Genomic DNA, 23,032 nt, shown 5'->3' with positions numbered 1-23,032 from the left:
ATCTGGAATGGATGTTAGAGTTCCCTGGCTGGAGGGAGGTAGTTTTCGGGGAGGGTGAGGTGGCTCCCAGGAGCGTTAGGCGAAAGTGCGGGAGGGGATCTCAGAGACCCGGAGATGGAGGCGTAGGGAGGAGAAAGAAGTGAAGGCGGTTGCCTGCATGGGGAGTAAATCTCAAACTGAGGCGGACTGAGAGAAGTAACTCCAAACGCAGTGGGTAGGCGGCTTAGGTTCTTCCAATCCGATGGGGTTGGGCTTAGAACTCTGCAAAAGAAGGGGGTCATTGGGAGGGGACGGTGCACAGCTGCGCCGGCGGCCTCCTAAACTGGAAACGGGAGGTTCTAAGCGGCACTGACCCTCTCCCCCAGCCTCGGTGGGGAGGGCCGGTGAGTGTCCGGACCCGGCTTTCCCGAATCCAGACGGAAGTCTGAGTAGGGCTGACAAGTGAGCCAGGAGTGAGAGAAACAGTGAAGACTCCTCACACTGGGGGTGCGGGTGGCAGGAAACAGAGAGAACCCGGGCTTGGGTCAGGGGGGTTCCTCAATAGACCACACAGAAAGGATGTGGGGGAGTCGAAGGGGACAGCAAGGGCTGAGAAGGGATTCGGGGAACTGATACGGTTGCCACTGGGGTGCTGATGGAGGATCCCCACGCAGGACGCGAGGCATTGAAAGGGGTCCCCAATGTGGATATAGAGGGTATGGGACACTGAGGGTGGACTGAGGGCCGCTGAGGGGGAGCCCTGAATCAGCCTCGGAGGAAACTGGGGGCCTTGGGGGCAGCTTCTCGTTCCCACTGGGGGGATGGAGGGCTTCTCACTAGCTGGAACACGAGGGGTGGGGGGCACTGGGGCGATCTCCCTCCCAACCCAGGAATATTGGGGAGCTCTTAAATTCTGGATAGCGGGGACCTGAGAGGGAGGACTAGAGGGTCCCCGATCCGGAACCGAGCTACCTTGAAGGCACCGGGAAGCGCTTCATTCCGGGAGGGCGTTCCCACGGCCCGGCCCCGCGCTGGGCTGGGTGGGGGGTGCGGCCGCGCCCTGGTCCCGGCCCGCCTCGGGATTCGGGGTCTCTCGCGCCCTCAGGGACCCGGGAGCCCGGCGGGAGCGGGGTCCGGACGCCGCCGCCTCCGCGGGCGCGCGGGCGAGCGCGGGGCTTTATGCGCGCAGGGCGGCGGGGGGAGGAGCCGGCAGGTCGGCCCCCGGCGGGCCCTCCCCTCGGCCGTCCCCGCCCGCCCGCCCGAGCGGGGTCGGGGGAGGGGGCAGCATGGCCTGTCCGTCCGGCCCCCTTCGCCGCGCTCCTCATCTGCCCCGCGCCGAGCGCTGCCGCCGCCGCCGCCGCCGCCGCTCCGCTGCCCGCGCCGCCCGCGGCTCCCGATGGAGACTGACGCGCCCCAGCCCGGCCTCGCCTCCCCGGACTCGCCGCACGACCCCTGGTACGGCCCGGCCCGGCCCGGCCCGGCCTGCCCGGCCCGCGCCCGCCCCGGCCCCGCCAACATGGCCGATCCGGGTCGGGCCGGGCCTCCCCGGGGCCCGGGCCCGCGCCCCCTGCGCCCTGGCGCCCGGCGCTCACGCGGGCCCTTTGTGTTTCTCCTCCTCCCGCAGCAAGATGTTCATCGGGGGACTCAGTTGGCAGACTACGCAGGGTGAGCGAGCCCGGGAGCGCCAGCCGGCCAGGCAGGGCACCCTGGACCCCCCGGCGCCCCGGAACCGGACACCCCAGCCCGGCCCTGCGCCCTGCTGACCCCAGGCGCCCCCGCGCCCTCTTTCGCGCCCCGCCCGGGGACCCCAAGAGCGCAGGGCGATCGGAGTGCGCGCACGGCCCAGCGGGTGGAGGGGAGGAGATGAGGGGTTCAGGGGGCATCGGGGGGTGGGCTGGGCCCCCGGGACCCGCCGGCGGCAGCGCCAACTCCGCTCGCACCTGCGGCTCAAACTTTTGTGAGGCGGCTCCCGGAGCGGCGGGAACCCGGCCGGAGCCGTCCCCCCTCCAGCCCAGCTCGGCCCTCGTCTTCCTGGAGCCCCCGTGGGCGCCAGGAGGCTCCACGGGAGCCGGGTGAGGGCTTGGAGGTGGAGGGGGGGGCAGTGGAGAGCGCGCAGGCTGCTCGGCGCGGGGGCGGCCGGGCCGTGGCGGGGTCACCGGGGGCAAAGGACGGGGGAGGGGGGGAAGGGCGCGGGGCCCGAGCTGGTCCGAAGGCGGGTGTGTGGTTACAGAAGGGCTGCGCGAATACTTCGGCCAGTTCGGGGAGGTGAAGGAGTGTCTGGTGATGCGGGACCCTCTGACCAAGAGATCCAGGTGAGCCCCTCACCCCCTCCTCCTGCTCCCGGCTCGCCCCCCTCCACCGCCACTCACTGCCTTGTAACCATCTGCCTCTCCCTCACTACGGCGCGCAGGGGTTTCGGCTTCGTCACTTTCATGGACCAGGCGGGGGTGGATAAAGTGCTGGCGCAATCGCGGCACGAGCTCGACTCCAAAACAGTGAGTGGCCCTCAGGGCTTCGGGGGTCCTTTGGGAGAGGGAGGCCGCCGGAGGAGAGGGTCAGGTCTCTCCCCAGGGGACAGTTGGACGGGGTCCTTAAGGAAAGAGGGAGTTTTCTGAGTAGAAGGGCTGCCAAGCTCTGAAACTTTGTCACTAGAGTCGGGGGGGGGGGGGGGGGGAGGGAGGAGAAAACCCCCAGGCCTGCGGTGAGATGCTACATCCCCCAGCCCCTCCCTGTACCTACTAATCTTGATGCCTCACAGAGCAGCTTGGGGTGGGGCTAGGTCCCTCCCCTAGCCCAAATTGGGTGAGTCAGGGTTGCAGTGACCCACCCCGTGGCTTCTCTGGACTCTAACTAGTATTTGGCTCCCCACCACCACCGATCCGAACCAATGGCAAAGCATCACTGAATCCCCCCTCCCTCTCCCCCCACTCCTTTGGTCTATGAGCTCCCCGCTTTGTGTGGAAGACGTGAACCTGCTTTGCCCAGGAAGGGATTTATGAGGAGGGAACTGGCTTGCCTGGAAACAACCCTTCTGAGGGCTGGATTTGAGGAGAAGCTGCTTTTTTGGCATTCAAACTCCTAAAACATTTTACTGCTGTCCCACTGCTCCCCAATGTCTTGGGCCCTCCAGGGGGCGCTGGCCCAGGCCCCTGCTCTAGGGGAGAAGGAAAAGGAGGAAGTCCGAGGAGGGGTTACTCTGTGGTGGGGTGACCCGAGGCCAGGGGACCGGGACAGTGTGATCTCTCTCCACACTCCCCCACTGTCCTCCAGCCCTGGGCCTCCCTGTGCTTGGGTCAGTCACTGGCTCCTGTTTACCTGCAACAATAGCTGGTTGTGCCCAAGAATTTGCTAAATTACCGCCTGTCCCCAGCTCCTGTTATCTCTGCCCAGTGGCTCCCACTCCTGCTTGCAGTAATGAGCAAATGAGGCCAGGCCTCAACTTTGCCGGCTCTGAAAGGATCTTCTTGGCGCAGACTGAGTGACCCAAGCTGGGAATGGAGAGACAGTGGCCTATTGTTTTTGGTGATTATCTGCCATCAAGCTGCCAGTTCTCTTACCATCCCCTGTCCTCAGAATGCACTGATGGCTTCTGCAGCGCTCAGGAAGCTGAGATTTAGGGACTGGGTCTGGGGGCAGGGTGGGGTCATGGAAGATTGGTAAGAGAGAAGGGGGAAGGAGGGTGTGATGGGCATCCTTCTGAGGTTTGGGACTCAAAAAGGCAAGGGCTTTGTGTTTGGCATTCTCTGGCCTGGGAGAGAGGGGTGGGGAGGGAGGTTTATTGTGGGGAGTCTATTTTGGGTTCTGACTTTCACCTTTTATTTACTTGTTGGGTTTTATTTATGTTGCCAGCTGTGAGTCAGAGTGGAGGTGGGGTGTATCAGGGATCGGGTGTGCGTAGGTCTGTGAGACGTGGCTTGGGTACCATCTCCCCATCAGGGTCTGTACAGGGGGACTGTTTGAGGTGCTCTGGTGGCTGGGGAGGCTGCTTCCAGGAGAAAAAGAAGGATGAAAATGTCCGTAGAGGTATGAAATCACACCTGCAGACAGGGGAAATGGGCAGTTGTGATTTTCCCTGGAGCCCAGTGGAACTTTGGGAGAGAGACGGCATTGCCCCAGCATGGATTTTAGAGGCTCCTTCTCTGTGGGCAGATCCACTGGAGAGCCCAGAGGAGGCTGGTCCCTGGTTCATGCCATTCAGGCAGAGAGGAACCAGAGCCGGTTGCTTAGAACGAGGCTGAGTTTTGAACAGAAGGAACTTTGGGAAAAGATAGATCTTCCCTGCGATTGGCTGGTGAACTTCTGAGTGGTATCCACCCATGTGGGTGGCAAGAAGCTCTGGAATGACCAGGCCCCATAGGTCCTGCCTTGATCACAATGTCTTGTGGCCTGGCTTCTGCTGTTTATCAGTGTGAGTATATACCCAGGAGCACCCAGGTGCATCTTGCTTTTCTCCTTTGGTTGTTCACAGCCAAGGGCAAAGGTGGCCCGCTGGTAATAGCACCTTTGTTTGCGCAATGAAGGGCAGTTCATAAAGGGCCGCTTTCACCCATGTTATCTCATTTGATTCCCTATGGCTGCCCCTGGGAAAAGTGGGTGTGATTATCCCCACTTTGCAGATGAGGGAACTGAGGCTCAGAGGGGTGAGCAAGTTACCAAGATCACACACTTGGCCGGGGCTCAAAGTTTCTGACTGAGTCCAAGTCCCGTGCCCTTGTGCGTCACCAAAGCCTGCGTTCTGATTCACCCTAAGCCTGGCTGCATTATCAGGGAGCTGTTTGCTTGCAGCCTCGAAGAAGGCTGTTAGATGTCAGTAGTATTGGGGAAACAGAACTGAGTCCATTCCTGGTGATTTATGAACTCTTCTCTTGAACCAAAGAGTATTTCCACCCACTAGGCTTCCAAAGTCTGGATTACATGCCTCACCTAGACTGGTATCATCTGTGTGAAGTCAGTTAGGTGAGGAAGGCTCTTGAATACCTGGTGCTTGAAGAAGTAAGACTTTGCTTACTTTGTTGGGGTTCCTGCTGTGAGCTAGACACCTTGCCAGGTGCTTTGTAAGCATGATCTCAAGTAGTCTGCAGACGACCCCTTTGAGGTGGGTGTTACTATTTGTCCATTTTGCAGGTTAGCTTGGCCCTGAGGCTCAGAGAGGTTAAGTAACTTGCCCAACGTCTCACAGCTGGGAAACAGTGTAAGTGGGATTTGAACCCAGGAGCCTGGCACTGGGGCCTAAGTGCTTAACGACTATACTTTTCTGCCAGAGGCTGTGGTGATTTCTGTCCTGTGTCATCTCTGTGTCCTGGGATGAGAGAAGTCCACAGGGCTGAAGGCTGTGTGGTCACCCATCTAAACTGTGATAACCAAGCCCCTTTACCTCTCCCTTCTCTTTCAGATTGATCCCAAGGTGGCCTTTCCTCGGCGAGCACAGCCTAAGGTAGGTATGTCCATGTCTGGGAGGAGCTGTGTTACTATGGGCAGTGATTTTCCCAGCATTCTCTCCTATGGGAGATGCTTCTGGAACCTTCATTTGGAGTGTTATGGGAATAGACTGGGATGGGAGGAGGGAGGATTCTTAATGTCCTTCACTCTGTGGATTGAAGACATCCTGCATCTTTCCATCTGTGCTCAGGGGTGGACTGGGAGGGGGCTGCATGTGTTGGGAGAAGGAGGAACCCCTCAGGGGATTCATTGTCCTGTATTTGAAGCCAGTACACTGTGGACCCTGAGTCGAATTCTGACCTCATAGATCACAGCCTCTAAACCCAATGCCCCTGGGGAGGTCAAACCCAGGACAAACACCCCCTGAGGCTTAGCTAGAGTCAGGCCAGGGAGCTATCTCTGACTCCCCCTCCCCATCACCTTTCTATCTCTGGGGGTTCGGTGTGTTCAGCTTGCAGAGGGGGAAGGGACCATGAGGTTGGTTACCTGTTGTCTTTCAACTCGGGTGAGTGGCTGCCCTCCCCGTGCTTTCTTTACCTAGTGCTGTGGCGAGTTCTTTTGGGTGTATGGAAAACAGAATTCTGAGCAGTTGAGCAATATAGCATTCAAAACTTTTGGTGCAGGGTAAGGGCCCAAGATTTTATTCCAGGTCCCAAGGCAACTAGCCAGATCTTAATTTTTAAATGGCTAAATATAGGGGACAGGAAGGAAGGCTGATTACAGTACAGGGAGCCAAGGACCCCTGAGTCTGCTGACTTAACTTGTGTCCTAGGACTAGGTTCCTCTCCAGAACATCTCAGTTTCCCCATTTACAAGGGGGTTGGCAGGAGCCAGGATGCTGCCCAGCTCCTGTCACAGCGAAGGAAGAGGGACAGGTTTTAGGAGACAGGAAGGGGACATCTCTGGAAGGGTCCAGCAGAGGGCCTGAAAGCAATTATGGAGCAGGTATTCGAAGGAAGCCGCACCAGGGAGCACATGGTCGGAATTGGGTTAATTCCATTAAGCAGTTTGGTGACAGAAGGTGCTTTAGTGTTAGGATGGGGCTGGGAATTGCTGTGGATTAGCCATGCGCTCCTGGGGTAATTAGGACCATGTGTTCTTCCTAAAACAGGGCTGGGGCCACAGGGCTGCCGGAGGTTGGGTTGGGAGGAGGTTGATGAGGAAAATGTCGGCATTGAGTTCAGGGGAACCCTGTGATGGGCCTCAGTCTCTCCCAGGGGTGCTGGTGGGGTCTCTGAGTTACACTGTGGGTCTGGGTCACTAACCCGTCCCCTTGGTTCTTACAGAAGGCATTTTCCCCTACACAGACTCCAGGGAGGGAGGCACACTCAAGTCAGCCAGGGTGTGGGGTGCACAGCTGCCCATGACAGGCCTAGAGGCGGGGGTCCAAGGGGGAGCTCGTTGGGCGGGGGCTTCCGAGTCGCTAGGGCCACAGAGAGCTTGTCAGCTGGCGCCCTGGCAGGAGGGCTCGAGCCCCTGCTGGTGGCAGTAGGCCACAGGACTCAGATGCCCACTTTCTCATTCCCTCCCCCTAACAGATGGTGACTCGAACGAAGAAGATCTTTGTGGGGGGGCTATCAGTGAACACCACGGTGGAAGATGTGAAGCAGTATTTTGAGCAGTTCGGGAAGGTGGGTCAAAACTGGGGGTGCCTGCTGGGGGTGCTTTCGGGGGCTGTGGAAGCCCTGTAGAATTGGTCAGTATCAAGCAGAGTCCAGCCAGGTCATTCCAGTCCCTGCAAAAGGTGAAAAGGCGGCCGGGTCCTTTTTGTGGGTGAGCCCAGGCCAACCCACAGTCCAGGCATCTGTCCTATCTGTGGGCCTCAGCCTCTGGATGCATCCCCAGGGAGAGAAGCCACATAGTAGCTGTCTCTGTGGTTGCCCTTCCCCTGTGTTTTTCTTTTATCTTCATTCTCCCAAGGGAGGCTGCTCTCCCCTAGCCAGTTCAATCCAGTCACCCCTTGGCCTCCTGGGAGTTTGCACCTGTCCAGGCCACGGGCGGTTTTACCTTCCCCCACTCCTTCCTGGTAAGGATGATAAGGAGGCAATAAATACGACTCCCAATTGCACTCAGCACCCTGCTTGCACAGGTGGGAGCTGGGGGAGGTGCTGATCCCCTAGCTATTTGGAGGGAGACTGAGGAGAGCACCCTAAATTTCTGATCAGGCCCAGCAGATTGGCTCTCAGCTCTGAGGTGCATTGAGCTTAAATTTCTGGATCGTTTAGTTTACGAAGGAGATGTGGCATCATCAGACAATAGGGTGTCCCCAGAAAGGTGAGTAATGTGAACATCAAGGTCCCATGGGGATATGACCAAGAGGGGGCCAAGTTTTAAGTCTAGGGGTGAAGGGGGGCTGCTGTGCTTAGTGTCAGGGTCCCTGGTCTTCTCTTACATGAGATGGGCTACGGGCTGTGTCTCTACCTTGCCATCAAGGCATTTTTCAGTTGCCTGTTAGGCAAAGGGCAGAGGAGAACCGCCCCTTGGAAATGGGATGTGAGCTAGGAACTGGGTGGGTTTCCAGGGCCCGGTCTCCAGGGGAGAAGGGGAGAGGGTGGGAAGCCCCCTGGCCAGCGGATGCTGCAGGCGTGGGGGCCACAGGCCTAGGCTCAGGCGCCTCCGTGGGGACCGGGGTACAGGACTGAGGGCAGGTCGGCGGCCTGGGCCCCAGAGGGAAGGGCGCTCCTGGGAAGCAGCAGGCCCGCTCGGCTCCGGCGGGGTGTCTTTGTGTCTGAGCGCCGAGCATTAGAGCTCGCACTAATCTGATCCAGCAGCTGTGATTGGAGGCCGCCTGCCCCCGGGGCCGGCGTTGCCATGGCAACCGGGCCCCAGGAGAAGCCGTCAGCGGCCGCGTCTTTTGTTCGGGCCTAAATCGGCGTTGGCATGTGAAACCGGCCCGGGGAGGCCAGGGGGAGCCGGAGAATAGGCTGCCAGGGAGCGAGGGGGACAGCCGGGAATGCCAAGGGCCCCGCGGCGGGGGGCCCCCCGCCCGGATCGAGGGGCCGCCGCCGAGGGGGGAACAATGGTCAGCCGCCATGGCTGCCACTCAGGCTTAGCGGCCGCCGAACTTGGCGGCTCCCACTGGTCAGCAGGCCTCGGCCGCCTCCCCTCCCCCTGCCGGAGCCCCCCTGCCCCCGGGTTCCCATGGAGACCAAAGCCTATTAAGGACACTGGGCTGGGAGCCTCCCTCCCCTCAGCTGGCCCCAGGAGGGGACACCAGTGGGGGTCCCTGGACCCCCAGCCACTTTCCTTGCTCCTTGCCCTGGCCTCAACCCCACTGCCCCACTAGGGGTCTGTCCAGCCAAGGCCCGAGTTGAAGGTTCTAGGGGGCCAGGAGTGGTGGAGTTGGAAGTTGGGTGGAGGAAGGTGAGAAGGGCAGTGGATTTGGGCTAAATCAGTTTGTGGGTCAGGCAGGAACTCAAAGCTGTGGGATTAGGGAAGAGGGTGTGGCTTTTACTCATTCATTAATTCAAAAAATAATTACTGAGCACAAGTCAGGGTGCTCCATAGGATGGTCATCACCATAACTGACACATACTGTCCTCATGGTACCTTCAAAGCAAGGGGTGTTGGGCTGCTTGCTCTCTTGCTTTGCTTCTCCCCTATGTGACTGTAGGCAAGACCCTCCATAATAAAGGTAATAATAGCTGTTATTTATTAAGCATTTACTGCAACCAGGTACTGTGAGTTAGTGTTACAGTGCTGTCATTTAACTCCTCCATACAATTGATAAACACCGTTATGCCCACTTTACAGATGAGGTAACCTGAATATGGAGACATAAAGCCACCAGCCCAAGGTTCCCCAACCAGCAAATGTAGGATCTTGGGTTCCATTCCAGCCTGTCCTACTTAAAGCCTGTATTTTTATCACAACTCTCTCTCCTTTTTGGATTTCTCTCTTCTATTGTTTAAGCAAGGGGGTGGGGAAGATGTGCTGAGCCCAAAGTGTCTGCGCAGTTTGGACAGTGAGGCTGGTTTGGGATTGGGACTCAGCGTGCATCCATAAGGGTGGGAGTGAGAATGGCACTCCGCTGCAGGCCCCTGGAGCAGAAAGCTTTTTGGGAGGGAGGTGTCATTTCCCTTTGAGATTCTCCAGGGGCCCAGGAGCCTCCTGGCTTAGTGGGGTCCTGGTTCTCCCAGAGGGACTTCGGAGGCCTGGTGTGGCTTGGCGCCTAAGGAGAGCTAGAGGACCACCCTGTTCAGGGGCTGCCCTTGCCACTTAAGCAAGGAAGATGACAGGCTGGAAAGAGAGCCACGGAGAGTTGGGGAGAGACTGTACCCCATGGCTTCAGGAAGTTTTCCTTCATCCCTCGGGTGGGTGATCATTTGGGGGAAGGTCAGCAGCTGAAGTGGGCTGTGTGTGTGGGTGGGGGGAGGGTATCAGAAGCAGCCCTTGATTTCCACCAAGGACAAATCAGACCTTAGCTTAACCCCATGAGGTGGCTGACATTGGCTGAAAAATTAAGAGGACAGGGGGGAAGCACCAGATGTAGGCAAAGGGAGGGAGATGGGACTGTGGGAGGGAAGCTCAGGCCTTTGGCTATCCATGTATCCAAGGGATTGCCTTGAGGGAGCAACAAGAAGAGGAGACTGAGGTGCAAGGGACTGGGAATCATGTAGACCATCCCCTTTCCTCAGCCCCCTGCCCCTCCCCCAGTCAGTGGGAGGCAAGCAGCCCAGGCACTGAACTCTACTTGCTTTAATTACAGCCTCTAGCAAAAGGAAACCTCAATTAAAGGAAAAGATCTGTACCAGGAGAGGGGAGTCAAGTCTGGCTGGAGTGGCTGCTGTCCTCCTGGCCTTTTGCAGAAAGGGAAGAGGCTTTCATTTCCCCGTTTTTATCTTGCTCCCATGTTTCCTTCTTTAGCACCCACTCCGTGCCTCCTTCTTCCAGGCTTGGTCTAGGATTTGCTGTGTGACCTTGGGCAGGTGACTTCACCTCTCTGAGCCCATTTCCTTATCTACAAAATGAGGATCTTACATTGCAGGGACTGTAGAGAGTCTGATGGGGCAAAGTGTCAGGCAGTTTTTTGGTGTTTCGTATTTGCAGGCCGATCCTTTGAGAATCTGGTGGTTGAATGGGAGGTGCCTTGGCATCCAGTTGGGGGGTGTGGATGGAAAGTGGTCCCCTGTGCAGGGAACAGGTTTAAGATAAAGCCTAGCCTGGGCAAGAGGGGAGTGGGTGTGGGAACCCCTCCTGCTGGGTTGTGGCAGATCCCCTGGTATCTGGTGGGTCCACCATGGCAGGCTCTGTTTCAGGTGGACGATGCCATGTTGATGTTTGACAAAACCACCAACCGGCACCGAGGTGAGTATGGCCCCCTCCCCCTTTCCAGGCCAGGCTGGGGGCCTGTGGTCAGCCAGGGGGCTGCAGGTCACAGCTGCCCTTTCATCTTGCCTCCTGACATCCTATCCCCAAGGATCTGCATCCTCTCCCGGGCCTGGCCTTACAGAAGGCTTTTGTCCCGCCGTTTCCTGTGCTAGAAACTTGCCCAATTGCAGACACCCGAGAGGAGCAGAGGAGCAACCTCCCCCCTTCCAAACTGAGTCCTCCACCCCCGCCCCAGCCAGTGTCTGCCCAGCCAGTGTCTGCTGGGCTTACCTTGTCCCTGGTAACCAGAGCTTAGGCTGGGCAGCCCCAGGGTCAGGCCGACTCCACAGCCCTGGGCGGTCTGCTCCTGCAGACCCACCCCCACCCACGAGCTGAGCCCAGCTCCCGACCCTCCCCCTTCCCCCCCGCACCCCCCCCCCCAACCTGTGAGCATCTGGGCCACAGTGTGCATTGCCTGGTTGTTTTTCTCCCAAGGGCCTTGCCTTCTGAGAAATCCCATTACAACCCCTGGGGCCTCCCCAGGAGGAGGTGGGGTTGTTTCTCTGGTTGCTCTGGGGCTTTGGGTGTATTAGCCTGTTTGGGGATTGAGGTATGTGCTGGTGTGTGTGTGTATGTTGTACGTTTGTACCTGTGCGTGTGAGGGTGTCTACGGCTGAATATTTATATGTGCCTGGTTTGTCATGATAACTATCCACATGTAGGGGGGCCTTCGTGAGCACTGCCGAGTATTTGTGGGGCAGATGGGTACCGAGGTATACGTGTGTGTGTGTGCCTCTATGTCATGTATATGTGTGACTGTACAAACATATGTTTGGGTGTGCACACTTTTGTGGAAATGTAAATAAGTGTTTGTGTGTGTTCTTTCTTCCTTCTTCGGAAAGCACCTGAGAAAGAAAAGGCATGCTGAGTGTATTTTCATCACTGCTATAATGTTTTCTAATTTGCTGTGTGACCTCGGGCAAGTCACTTCACTTTGCTGAGCCTTGGCTTTCCAGTGTGTAATTGGGGAGCTAGGAATCCTGTCTCAGCGGGTGGGTAGTTGAGAGGTTCCCAGGCTTTTGTTAACTCTCAGTAATTTGGCCTGTGAGAGCAGTGGTAGTGTTGATATGACTCAGGCTGGGTTTTGACCACAAACCCTGTTTTTGTCCCTGCCTTTGCCCTCTAGGGTTCGGGTTTGTCACATTTGAGAGTGAGGACATCGTGGAGAAAGTGTGTGAGATCCACTTCCATGAAATCAACAACAAAATGGTGAGGGGGGATTGGATGGTGGAGGTGCAGAGAGGAGACGGGATGCTCGGAGGTTCTGGAGGCAGGCAGAGGGGCCTCACGGTCAGTGGGGCACAGCCAGCTCTCCCACCCTCTGAAAATCTGGACAGGAAGCCAGTGTCTCATGGTGGTTAAAAAGCACGGCTGGTGGAGTCAGAGAGACCTGGATTAACATCCTCACTCTGCCACTTGTTAGTCTAATCATTAGGCAGATGACTTCCCCGCTCTGAACCTCAGTTTCCACAACCGTCAAATGAGAGTGGCAATACTACCTCCATTCTGGGGTTGGTGTAAGCTACTACTGCGTGCAAAGCCATTTACATAACCTCTAGCAGCTAGCGAGCACTCCATAAGTGGGAACTATGAAGTTAACGATAAGGAGGCCTGCCAGGGAACAAGAGGGTCTGCGACCCTATGTCTGCAGGAGGAACTGACCATCAGGTCTCATTGCAGGTGGAATGTAAGAAAGCTCAGCCAAAAGAGGTGATGTCGCCGACGGGCTCAGCCCGGGGGAGGTCCCGAGTCATGCCCTATGGAATGGACGCCTTCATGCTGGGCATCGGCATGCTGGGTATGTGCTAGGCCTGCACCTGTGGTTGCTTCCTGCCCGGAACTGCTCCCAGGGCTACCGGTGGTGGGGGCGGGAGGGGGGGGTTGGTGACGCGTAGGTGTCGCATCTCCTCTGTGGTCGGCCCTCCTGTATGAGTCACTGGGCGGGAGTGAGGACCAAGGAGCTCAAGTCTTGGAGCCAACCCAGGGTGGGGTGATTTGGTTATGGGGTGCTGCCCTCTAGTGGTAGCCAGAAAGTGGTCCTTATTAATTGATCCTTCTGTCCATCTGTCCATTTGTTCATCCATCCATCTTTCCAGTAGTTATTGAGTGACTATAAATGCTGGGAACTATGCCAGAAAATACAACAGTGACTTTCCTTGGAGTTTTGTGGTCTGGTAGGGAAAACAAACTAAGAATATAAATAAATAGGGTTAGGATGGAGAAGTATAGGGTGCCAAGAGAGCATGGTCATAGAGAACTTGACCAAGATTTGGAGAAGCCAGAAAGGAAGTTACATTGAAGCTGAGTCTGTGGGTTGGGTAGGTGCTAGTTATAGGAGGTCAGGGAAGAAGGGAAGGGTAAAGTGTTCCAGGCAGAGGAAACAGTATTTACAAAGACCCAAAGACTTTTGGGAAGGCAAAAAAAGAAGGTGGCTGCTCCTTGTTCATTCAACTAATATTTATTGAGCAGATTCTGAGAGGCAGGACCTGCCCTCCTGGGCTTCCCCATCAAGTGAGAGACAGGAGTCAATAGGCAATGATACCACACAGTGCTTGGAGGCTGTGGGAGGCCCAAGGAGGCACACTAACCCACCTGGTGGTCAGGCAGGCAGGCTCCCTGGAGTAAGTGCAGGTTGCCAGGAGCCTGGGAAGTTGAGCAGGGGTCAGCAGTGCTTGGGGCCTACAACTGAGGGTGGAAAATCTGAGCTGGGCCTCCCAGGAAGCTCACAGTCTCCCTGGAGAGACAAGATGCGGACACACAGAAAGAGAACAGTACAAAGGAGTCTTTTTGCCAGGTATGGGGGGAGGGGTGCTCTGGGGATTCAGCGGAGGGGGCATGGTATGGGCTAGAGGGTCAACAGGTAGAATAGGTGAGGAGAGTACCCTCCAAATGGGGCACTGTCTTCTCTTGAAGTTTTAACATTTTATTTGGAAGTAATTTCATACTTTCAGAAGAGTTGCAAAAATAAAATAGTACAAAGAGTATCCATATGCCTTTCACTGGATTCACCTGTTAATTTTATACCCCATTTGCTTTATCATTTGCTGTCTATGTGTGTGTGTGTATGTGCATGTGTGTATATATATACATGCATATATGCATACACACATACAACACACTTGTGATTTTCCACTGAATCATTTGAGATTAAGTTACATGCATTATGGCTATAGCCCTTTACCCTTAAATACTTCAGTGTGTATTTTCTTTTTTTTTAATGTTTATTTATTTTTGAGAGAGAGTGAGACCGAATGTGAACAGGGGAGGGGCAGAGAGAGAGGGAGACACAGAATCCAAAGCAGGCTCCAGGCTCTGAGATGTCAGCACAGAGCCGGATGCGGGGCTTGAACTCACGAACCGTGAGATCATGACCTGAGCCGAAGTCAGATGCCTAACCAACTGAGCCACCCAGGCGCCCCTTTCAGTGTGTATTTTCTAAAACTAGGGGTATTTTTTTTTTCATGAAGCCACATTATATCCAGCTCATACATTTACGTTGATACAGTATTTTAATCTATTTTCAGTTTTATCTGTTGACCTAATAATGTTCTTTATAACATAGTTTTGCTCTCTCAAATAAGATCCAGGCTAGAATCAGCTCTTGCACTTAGTTGTCCCATCTCTTTAACCTCCTTTGGTCTGGAACACTGAAACTGTTTTCTTTTCAAGGTAATTCATTGGCTGGTTTCACCTCCTTTAAAAAATAACAACAAAAAAAAGTGACACTGGTGGTTAAGAGACTTGGAACCAGTTAGCTCTGAATGTGAATCCCAGTTACACTATTGTTATTCACTCTTATCACTCGCTGTTACTCGCTATATGATTTTTCTTGTAAAGCTGCACATATTTATTAGATGCATAGAAGTAGCAGGCACCAGGAACTTGTCCTGGAGATACTACAGAAATAAAAAAGATGGGGGAAGACAGAAGATCAGCTCTTAGAAAACCCTGGGGATGAGTTCAGATAATGATCATTGGTACTATCGGAAAATAGATAAATATTGCAACTGATGGGAGGGAGGACTCTTGTGGAATGACCTCTCCAAGGAGGTGACATATGAGCTGAGACTTGCACAATGACAAGGACACAGTCATGGGAAGATCTGGGAGAAGCATGTGTGCTCCAGGCAGAGGAAAGAGTATGTGCAAAGGCCCTGAGGTGGGAAGGAGCTTGGTAGATTTGAGAAAGAGTAGAGAGGCAAATGTGACTGGAGAAGATTGTAGATGAGGAGAGGAAGAAGGCAGGAGCCAGAGCACAAAGCATCTTGGTACGGATTTGGATTATTCTTAGCCAATGTGTCACCTCTCTGAGCCTCAGTTTCCCTGTTTGTAAAATGTGTCTCCTAATAATACCAGCCTCTTAGGATTCCTGTGAGGCTTAAGGAGAGGATATGGTATGCAATGGTAAGCACACTTGTGTTTGGTAAATGTGACTGACTGTTACTTGTGATACAAGGTGGGGAAGGAAGTGGATGGCTCAGATCCTTCTCCTCTGAGCAGGGTCTGAGCAGTACGTGAGGCATCTGACACTAGCCCACTTGCCCTATCAGGTTACCCTGGTTTCCAAGCCACAACCTACGCCAGCCGGAGTTATACAGGCCTCGCCCCTGGCTACACCTACCAGTTCCCCGGTAAGTCCTTCTTGGTGTCTCTCTGCCACCAGCATGTCCCCGGTTCCCGGGCAGTCTGACTCCTCAGGGCGGTGTCTGGGGGTGCATGGCTGGGGGTGGGGGTGGTCTGCCTGCTGGAGGCTTGGAAGGAAGGGCATGTCTGAGGAAGGAGCACCTCTCCCCACCCATCCCCTCCTCACCCCTTCCCCAGAAGCTGGGGGCTCCCACACCCCCACCCCACGTGGTCTTGCATGGCACGATTCTCTCCCAGGCTCATCTCTGCCTGCCTCTTGCCTTTCTCTCCTCCTCACCCCGTCCTGAGTTGCCACTTCCACCAGAGAAGGCATCAGACTCATGGTGGAGGCCTCCCTGAGGGCCAATGCCGGCTGTGTCTTTATGGACATGCTTATAATGACCACGTGCTACGCTGAGCTCCTTCAAGGCCAGCAAGACCTTTTGCGACCCTGAATGCTGAAAAACAATTTAAAAGCCTGACAATCACCACCCTCATTTGTAATTCAAAATAAAAATAACACTAGACCTTAGAATAAGTGGCAGGAGGCCCAACAAAGTTCTGAATTTTGCCATGATAACTATTCAACGTTGTTTTCTTTGAAATATCAGATATCAAATTTTTGCAAGCTTCTTTTTTTTTTTTTCCTGGCCTTATTTTTTTTAGAGGGTCCCTAAGCACTTGCATTCTTTGCCTTTCAGGCTGTCTAGCTTAGAGTCCTTTCTGCACATTATGTTGTCTAAGCCTGACAACACTCTCGTTGGGGAAGGGTGATCATCCTCCTTTTACAGTTGAGGAAATGGTCTCAGAGAGCAAAAGTGACTTGCTAAGAAGACCCACCTAGAAAGTGGTGGAGCCGGGAACCCAACCTGAGCCTGACCTGCTCTAGGGTCATTGTTTTTTATCAGTGTTGCCTCCCCAGCTCCTCCCCCTAAAAACAAAAACAGAAACAAACAACAACAACAACAACAGTAAAAGAGGAGGATTCTGGAAGGTGTTTTGGTGCAATGTCAAATCTTTTAAGAAACACCAGAACGGAAGCTCCGGCATTGCCCCATGGCCAGGGTGTAGGGGGCAACTCTGCCTACTCTCTCTCTCTGTCTCCCCTCTGTGTCTTCTCCACCTTTGCCTGCTGGGGACCGTGCTTTCCCCATCCCAGCTCTCGGGTCCTGTGCATGGCCTGTCCCCTACCCAGTGTCCCTGTGGGTGCATTTGTCCTCCCTGGGCCATGCCCCAGGGGCCTCCCCTGTATCTTCCTAAGCTGTTTTACGTTTCATTTTAGAATTCCGTGTAGAGCGGACCCCTCTCCCGAGCGCCCCAGTCCTCCCCGAGCTTACAGGTCAGTCGCTCGGATTTCGTACACCTCACAGGCCTCATGGGGAGAAAGAGAAGGACCCAGGGATTTTCCCCGGGGAAAGCTAGTGGGACCCTCTTCTCCTGCCCACCAGCCCTCTGACTGTGGGGATACAGCAGACTCTGCCCAGGCCCTGGCCAGTCTGTGTAGCTACTTGGCCCTTAAGGGTGGGGCATAGGGCCAAGCCCAGCAGATGGAGGCAAAATCACTCATTCATCCATTTGGCAAATATTTATCTAGCGCCTCCTGTGTGCCAGGCACCAAGTAGACTCTGGGATCCAGCCGTGAAGAAGCCAGGGTCTCAAGCTCAGAGCAGAGTGGGCCGGGTGGGGACTTTGACAGACTTGTGCACATGCCTCCACTCCTTGCCAGCCGACCCTTGCCAGGACGGGATGCACACCTAGTACTTTCAGATCTCAGTTTCCAAGAGAAGCCAGAAACCCAGCTTTTGCTTTGGAATGGATTTTCCCATCATTTTCAAATGTTGGCAACAAGTTCCAAATTGTTAAACCACTGCAGGCCAAATGAAACCTATTCGAGGGCCAAATACAGCCCCCGGGGCTGCCCATTTGCAACTTCTGAGCAAGTGGATGAAGGTGCTTGGCCATCAAGAGCCGTTTCTCCAGCTGCAGCTTGCGCTTGGGCCAGTCAGCTCTGCTCTGGAGCAGGGGGGCCGAGTCCAAAGGGAGGGGAGGGGTATGTGCAAATGAGGTGGGCTGCAAGGGGTTTCTCTGTTCAACCTGCTTCTTTCCCCACCCCACCCTAGACTCTCCCCCCCAACCTGGCCGTGTGTGGAGGACGTGAGCATGGATGCTGCTTTAGATGAGACCTTCCTTCCAAGGGGTGCTCAGGGGTCCCTCAAAGTGGGGGGAGGGGAAAAAACAGGGGGTGAGGAAAGGGGAGGAGTAAAGCGTCCTATAGGTGGGGGTGGTAGTGGCCCTTCCCTGAGCAGAGTTGGGTTCGACCCGCGATGGGGGGTTGGAAGCGGGGGTTCCTTTCTACTCATCTAAGAGCTTTGTGTTGAGGACCTACAGTGTGGGACACTCCGCCAGGCCCTGGGGGCACAGCAGGGGCAGGACTGAGCCAGGCCCTGCTCTCACAGGACTTGCAGCCTAGAGAGGAAAACAAATACTTATATAAATGAGTAATCCTTTACAGTCGTGAAGCTCTTGCTCCGGTTGGCCACGCTGAGTTTGCTTTGTGGAAATGCCTCAACAGACCAGGAACCAGACCTCAGAGCCCAGCCCCTGCCCTTAAAGAAGTGAGAAAGAAATGTCCCCTCAGCAGATAGCTTGGTGCAGGGGAAGGGGTTTCCCCTGGAGGTGTGGGGTCTGAACTTTTCTCTTGCCTTCAGGAGACATGGGTATTTTCCTTCACGCATTCGGTAGAGATTTATCATGTCAGATGCTGTTCCAGGCAGTGGGGATACCACAGTGAATGAGACAGACAAGGCCCCTGCCCTCCTGGAGCTGGAGAAAGACAGCAATAAACAAGTAGACAACCAAACGAATAAAATACTTGTGGAGGGTGAGAAGTTCCATGAGGAAAATAAAACAGGGAGATGTTCTAAGGCCTTGGGGCCAGGGGCAGGGGGCTGCCTTTGCGAGGATGGTCAAGGAAGGTGATGTCTGGACGAGGAGCCAACTGTATGTATGGCTCTTAGGCAAGGTGCCTTCACAGTGTGGGAACACTGCGGTCCCAGACTTTAAGCCCCCAGACCAAAGGCCTTGCCAGGAATTTTCAGGAGCCATTTCCAGGTCCCTAGCCCCAGGTCCAGTTCCAGTTCAGGGTCAAGGTCACCAAAACAGCCCCCAGAAGGTGCATCTTGGGATGGGAGACAAGTATTCCTGAGGGCAAACCAGCTCAGAAGATCCTGGCTCTGGGTGGGGTTGTAGCCTGAGGGGCTGCAGTGGCAGAGCCAAGCAGTAGGGGGCGCCCACCACCCCAAGCCAAGGGAGCACCAGGTTCAAGCCAATGGCTTATTTAAAAAGAGGCTCCGAAAAAAAAATAAATAAATAAAAATAAAATAAAAAGAGGTTCCACCCTCCCCCCCCCCCGCCAAAAAAGAAGAGGGAGGTCCCTTTTAGGGGCTCATGGCTGGCTCAGTCCATGCGACTCTTGACCTTGGGGTTGTGAGTTTGATCCCCTGGATGTAGAGATTTTTTTTTTTTTAATCTTAAAAAAAATAATTAAAAAAAAAAAGTTTCCTTTTACTCCTTCGGCAGACATTTATTAAACACTACTGTGTATAAGGCACTGTGGAGGCGGACTGGAGGTAGACAGCAAACAAGGGAATAGCAATTATCTCTGTGTCTGAAGAGGGGATCTGAGAAAAGGGGGCTAGAGGAATTGGGGGGAGGTAGTGGTCACTTCTGGCTGGGTGGCAGTCAGGGGAACCCTGAGGCAGGGAATTGGGTTGCACACAAGCTACTGAGGGCGTGCTCTCAGGAGAGGGACAGTGAGGGAAACAGGACAGGCAGCAGAAGGGTTGAAGCCAAATTGTGGCCTTGACTGGAATCTAGCTTCAGCCTGATTCCACAGGCAGCTCTGGGGCACTCACCGCACCTCAGATAAGGTCCCACCTTGAGGCAGCAGGCCTGGCTTCTTGCACCCCATGTCAGTCAGTCACTGGCTGCAGTCGGCTGAGGTTGGGATGAGGGCTGTAACCTCCCGGGGACCTCTGAGCTAGGTGGCCCCATTCGGTGGCCAAGGGCACTCTCTGGAGAAGGGGGCATCGCTCAGAGCAGCTGGGGGGGGTGCCCCGCCCCCACCCTCTAGTTGTTTTATGTGGTTCATATGTGTCCCTTGAGTCCAGGGGGGAAACCGAGGTTCCATCCATTACTAGGAGGCCATCCGCTCTCCTACCTTTCTCCATCCATTCCGTGGGTCAGGGCATAATTGGTGGCCCAAAGGAGTTCTTTCTGCCTCGGCACTGGCGCTGCACCGACCCTCTGAGGTGGGGTAAGGCTGGAGAGACGGCCCAGAGGGGGCCTCCGTTACCCACCTCCGTGCCTTCAGCCACCACACTGAAGTGCCCATACCTTCCCTTTTAGCCATTCCTCTCACTGCTTACGGACCAATGGCAGCAGCGGCGGCGGCAGCAGCTGTGGTTCGAGGGACAGGTAAGGCCTTCTGGGATGCAGGAAGCTGACGAGGGGTGGGCAGAGAAGTCTAGAGGGAAGGGGAGGTAGCCACTGCCACCCTTTTGCAGAGGGACTTATTCATTTGCTCCACAAACATTCACTGAGCACATTCCTGGTGAGCCAGCCAGGAAGGGGACCCCTTGTCCTCAGCTTACAGGCTGGTGGAGGCATCAGGTTTTATTACAAAGGCAGTAAATTCTGAAGGATGATTCTGCTCTGCTGGGGGAAGTCAGGGCCTAGGAGAGCTCACAGCTGGAGCCTCTCACGAAGGCTTCCAGGAGGAAGGGGCTCTTAACTTCTAATTTGAAGGCAAGAGGAAGAAAAGTGTCCCCCAGGGAGGTCAGTTAGCATTAGGGGGAGCACAGGAATGGGGAGTGGAGAGAAGAAGGTAGGAGAAACCAGGTCCTGGGGAGACACGGATCATTTAAGTAGTGGAGTGATGTCGCTTTTAGAAAATGCACTCAGCTGCAGCATGGGGAGAAGTCTGATGGGGCCCAAGAGGGGAGGCCTGGAGGTCAGTGAGGAGGCTGCTAAATGGTCAGACAAGATGGTGGGAGTGGATGGACTTGGAGAGACCTCCAGGAAGTGGACCCACAGGCCTTGCTGGGATATAGGGTTGAGGGAGAGGGAAGGGTGAAGTCAGGGTGGGTGGAACAGGTTTGAGGGGGTGTTGTGGGGCAACAGTGGGCGCCGCGGCTATCACCGTCTTCTTTCTGGGTTGCCAGGCTCTCACCCCTGGACGATGGCTCCCCCTCCAGGTTCAACTCCCAGCCGCACGGGGGGCTTCCTGGGGACCACAAGCCCTGGCCCCATGGCCGAGCTCTATGGGGCAGCCAACCAGGACTCGGGGGTCAGCAGTTACATCAGCGCTGCCAGCCCCGCCCCCAGCACCGGCTTCGGCCACAGTCTTGGGGTGAGTGGCTGGTCCTGGAAGACTCAGAAGTTGGAGGAGGGAGAGGCTTTGTCTTTCTGCACGGGCAGAAGGGAGCCAAGGGATGATGGATGGAAAAAGAGTGTCACCTAGGGGGAACAGTTGGGGGGGGGGGTCATCATTCAGTGTGCCAGGCATGAGGCTCTGGGGACATCACGCAGACTCACCATCTCTGCCCACCCAGATTCTAGCTCAGGAATGTCCTAATTTTAACCAGGGTACTGGTAATATACAGATTCCAGGCCCTACCTGCGGTGGAGATGATATGGGCAGGGCTACAGAAGGGTCCATGCTTCACCCTTGGTCGGAAGAGAGGAGCCCCGGGACCTTCTCTGCTTCCCTAAGAATCCAGGAATCAATTTTTTTTTCTTCCCAGGGCCCTTTGATTGCCACAGCTTTCACCAATGGGTACCACTGAAGCAGGAGACAGGTGGCAGGAGGTGAGGAGGTGGGCAGGGGTCGGGTGGGGGTGGCCCTGGGCAGGCTGATATGGGCAGCCCAATCTGGGCCACAGACCTTGTCCCTGCCTTCATGGAGCCCACAGTCCGGGGAGGAGACGGAACTTCCAGCAGTGGTCAATGAACCTGAAAAGCTGCTCCACCCGCTACCTAAAAAATGTAAATGAAAAACACAAGGCAACATATACTACCTATCAGGCAAAGAGTTTTTAAGATTGCTAATGCCCAACATTGATGAGGGTGTAGGGGAAGCAACGTGTAAATTGACTCAGGGTTTCCAAAGGGTGGACTGGCACTATTTATCTAGATTTTAAACATTCATGTCCTTGACCCAACAATTCCACTTCTAGGCATTTATTTGAAAAACTGCAAGGGACTGGGGCGCCTGGCTATCTCAGTCAGAAGAGCATGCGACTCTTGATCTCGGATCATGAGTTCAAGCCCCACGTGGGTGTAGAGATTAAACAAAAAATTTTTTAACTTCAAAGAACTGATATGCCCATCAAAAGGAGAGTGTTTAAATAAATTAGAGCATTTGCATACAATGGAATATTACACAGCCATTAAAACAGGATACTGTCAGCAGATATGCACATCCAGAGAGTGTGAGAGAGATAACTCTGTACACACAGTCATATGAGGATACTGTGTGAACCTGGGACCTTTCCTTCCTTCCTTCCTTCCTGCATTCATTCAAACAACTAGTTATTGAGCCCTGTTTCAGGAAAGAAGGGTGTATGAGACAGATGAGTTCCCGCTCTCATTCTACAGACAAAAATCAAGCGAACAAACGAGATACTTCCAAATGATGTGAGAAGGGGTTACTTCAAATTAGAGATTCAGAGAAGGTGCCTCTGAGAAGTTGGCAATAGAATAAATCCAGTCATTGAAAATCTAGGGAAAGAGCATTACGAACTGGGAACAGGGCCTGCGAAGTGTGTGAGCAAAGCTCTTCTAGGAGAGCCTACCTGTGTTCTGGGGACCCCCAAAGAGAGGCTGGGGTGGGGAGGTGGCAGGTTGCCACAGGGTCCCCGTAACCGTAACCTCCTGCTGTGTTCCAGCGCCCCAGCCTGCAGCTGACTGAGGACCACAGTGAGCCAGCGAGGGGGCGGGGACACCTCAGCCGCAGCCGCCGCCCCCTCCCCCGCAGCGACTCGGACCGCTACTGCCTGCCCCCAACTCCCTGGGCCCGGCCCCTGCCCTGCTGCCCCGGACAGCGTCTGGCTCCCCTACTAACCTCCCTCTCTTCCGCCCTTGGCATCCCTCCCCACCTGCTCCTCTCCTGCCCGCTTTTATTTATTTTGGATTAGCCGGTTGCCCCACCCCCACCCCTCTGGTTCTCCCCTCTCAGGTCTGCGCCCCTTCCTCCCTGCCCCTCCCTATAGGACCCTCCCCCCCCAGAAGGCTTTTGTATTTGTGCATAGCTAGAGTGAGGGCGGAGGGGGTCTGCTACAGGCCGCAAGCCCTACGCTTGTTTTTTATTCTGATTTCCCCTCCTTTTCTCTTTCCTTTTTTTTTTTTTTTTTTTTAAAGAAACCGTTTTTTAAACTATTTCTAGGTTTGTGAATGTGAAGCCCCAGGCCGTAGGGGGCCAGGGGCCAGGTGCCCCCCACCAGCTGAGAACAAAATGTCTATGTGGGTGTGGGCTCCTGGCCACCTCCCTCCAGCCCTGGAAAGGAGGACAGGGTTGTGTAGGCCAGGCCAAGCCCCTGGAACCATCCCGTCCTGTATCATA

At 55.0% G+C, this 23,032-nt stretch overlaps 1 protein-coding gene across 4 annotated transcripts; it reads left to right on the top strand.

Moving 5' to 3' along the window:
- Nucleotides 1-1,244: 1,244 nt before the first annotated feature.
- Nucleotides 1,245-22,823, top strand: MSI1 (musashi RNA binding protein 1). 4 transcript variants are annotated; one of them, XM_027043953.2, is made up of 15 exons: nt 1,249-1,434; nt 1,604-1,644; nt 2,210-2,291; nt 2,390-2,474; nt 5,372-5,413; nt 6,957-7,049; nt 10,677-10,725; nt 11,915-11,997; nt 12,469-12,586; nt 15,339-15,419; nt 16,694-16,750; nt 19,819-19,887; nt 20,667-20,821; nt 21,216-21,279; nt 22,359-22,823. In XM_027043953.2, the coding sequence occupies exons 1-14, from the start codon at nt 1,376-1,378 to the stop codon at nt 21,255-21,257; spliced, it is 1,056 nt and encodes a 351-aa protein (XP_026899754.1). In that variant the 5' UTR covers nt 1,249-1,375; the 3' UTR covers nt 21,258-21,279; nt 22,359-22,823. The 4 variants fall into 4 exon arrangements, with proteins under 4 accessions (XP_026899756.1, XP_026899755.1, XP_026899754.1 ...); XM_027043952.2 differs by having other exon boundaries at nt 1,250-1,434; nt 20,634-20,821; XM_027043955.2 differs by lacking the exon at nt 16,694-16,750 and having other exon boundaries at nt 1,245-1,434.
- The last annotated feature ends 209 nt before the right edge of the window (nt 22,824-23,032 follow it).

The sequence above is a fragment of the Acinonyx jubatus genome, chromosome D3 (genome assembly GCF_027475565.1).
Source record: "Acinonyx jubatus isolate Ajub_Pintada_27869175 chromosome D3, VMU_Ajub_asm_v1.0, whole genome shotgun sequence".
NCBI lineage: Eukaryota > Metazoa > Chordata > Mammalia > Carnivora > Felidae > Acinonyx > Acinonyx jubatus.
The sequence above is the reverse complement of the archived record's forward strand: the minus strand, read 5'-3'. Positions and strand labels throughout refer to the sequence as shown.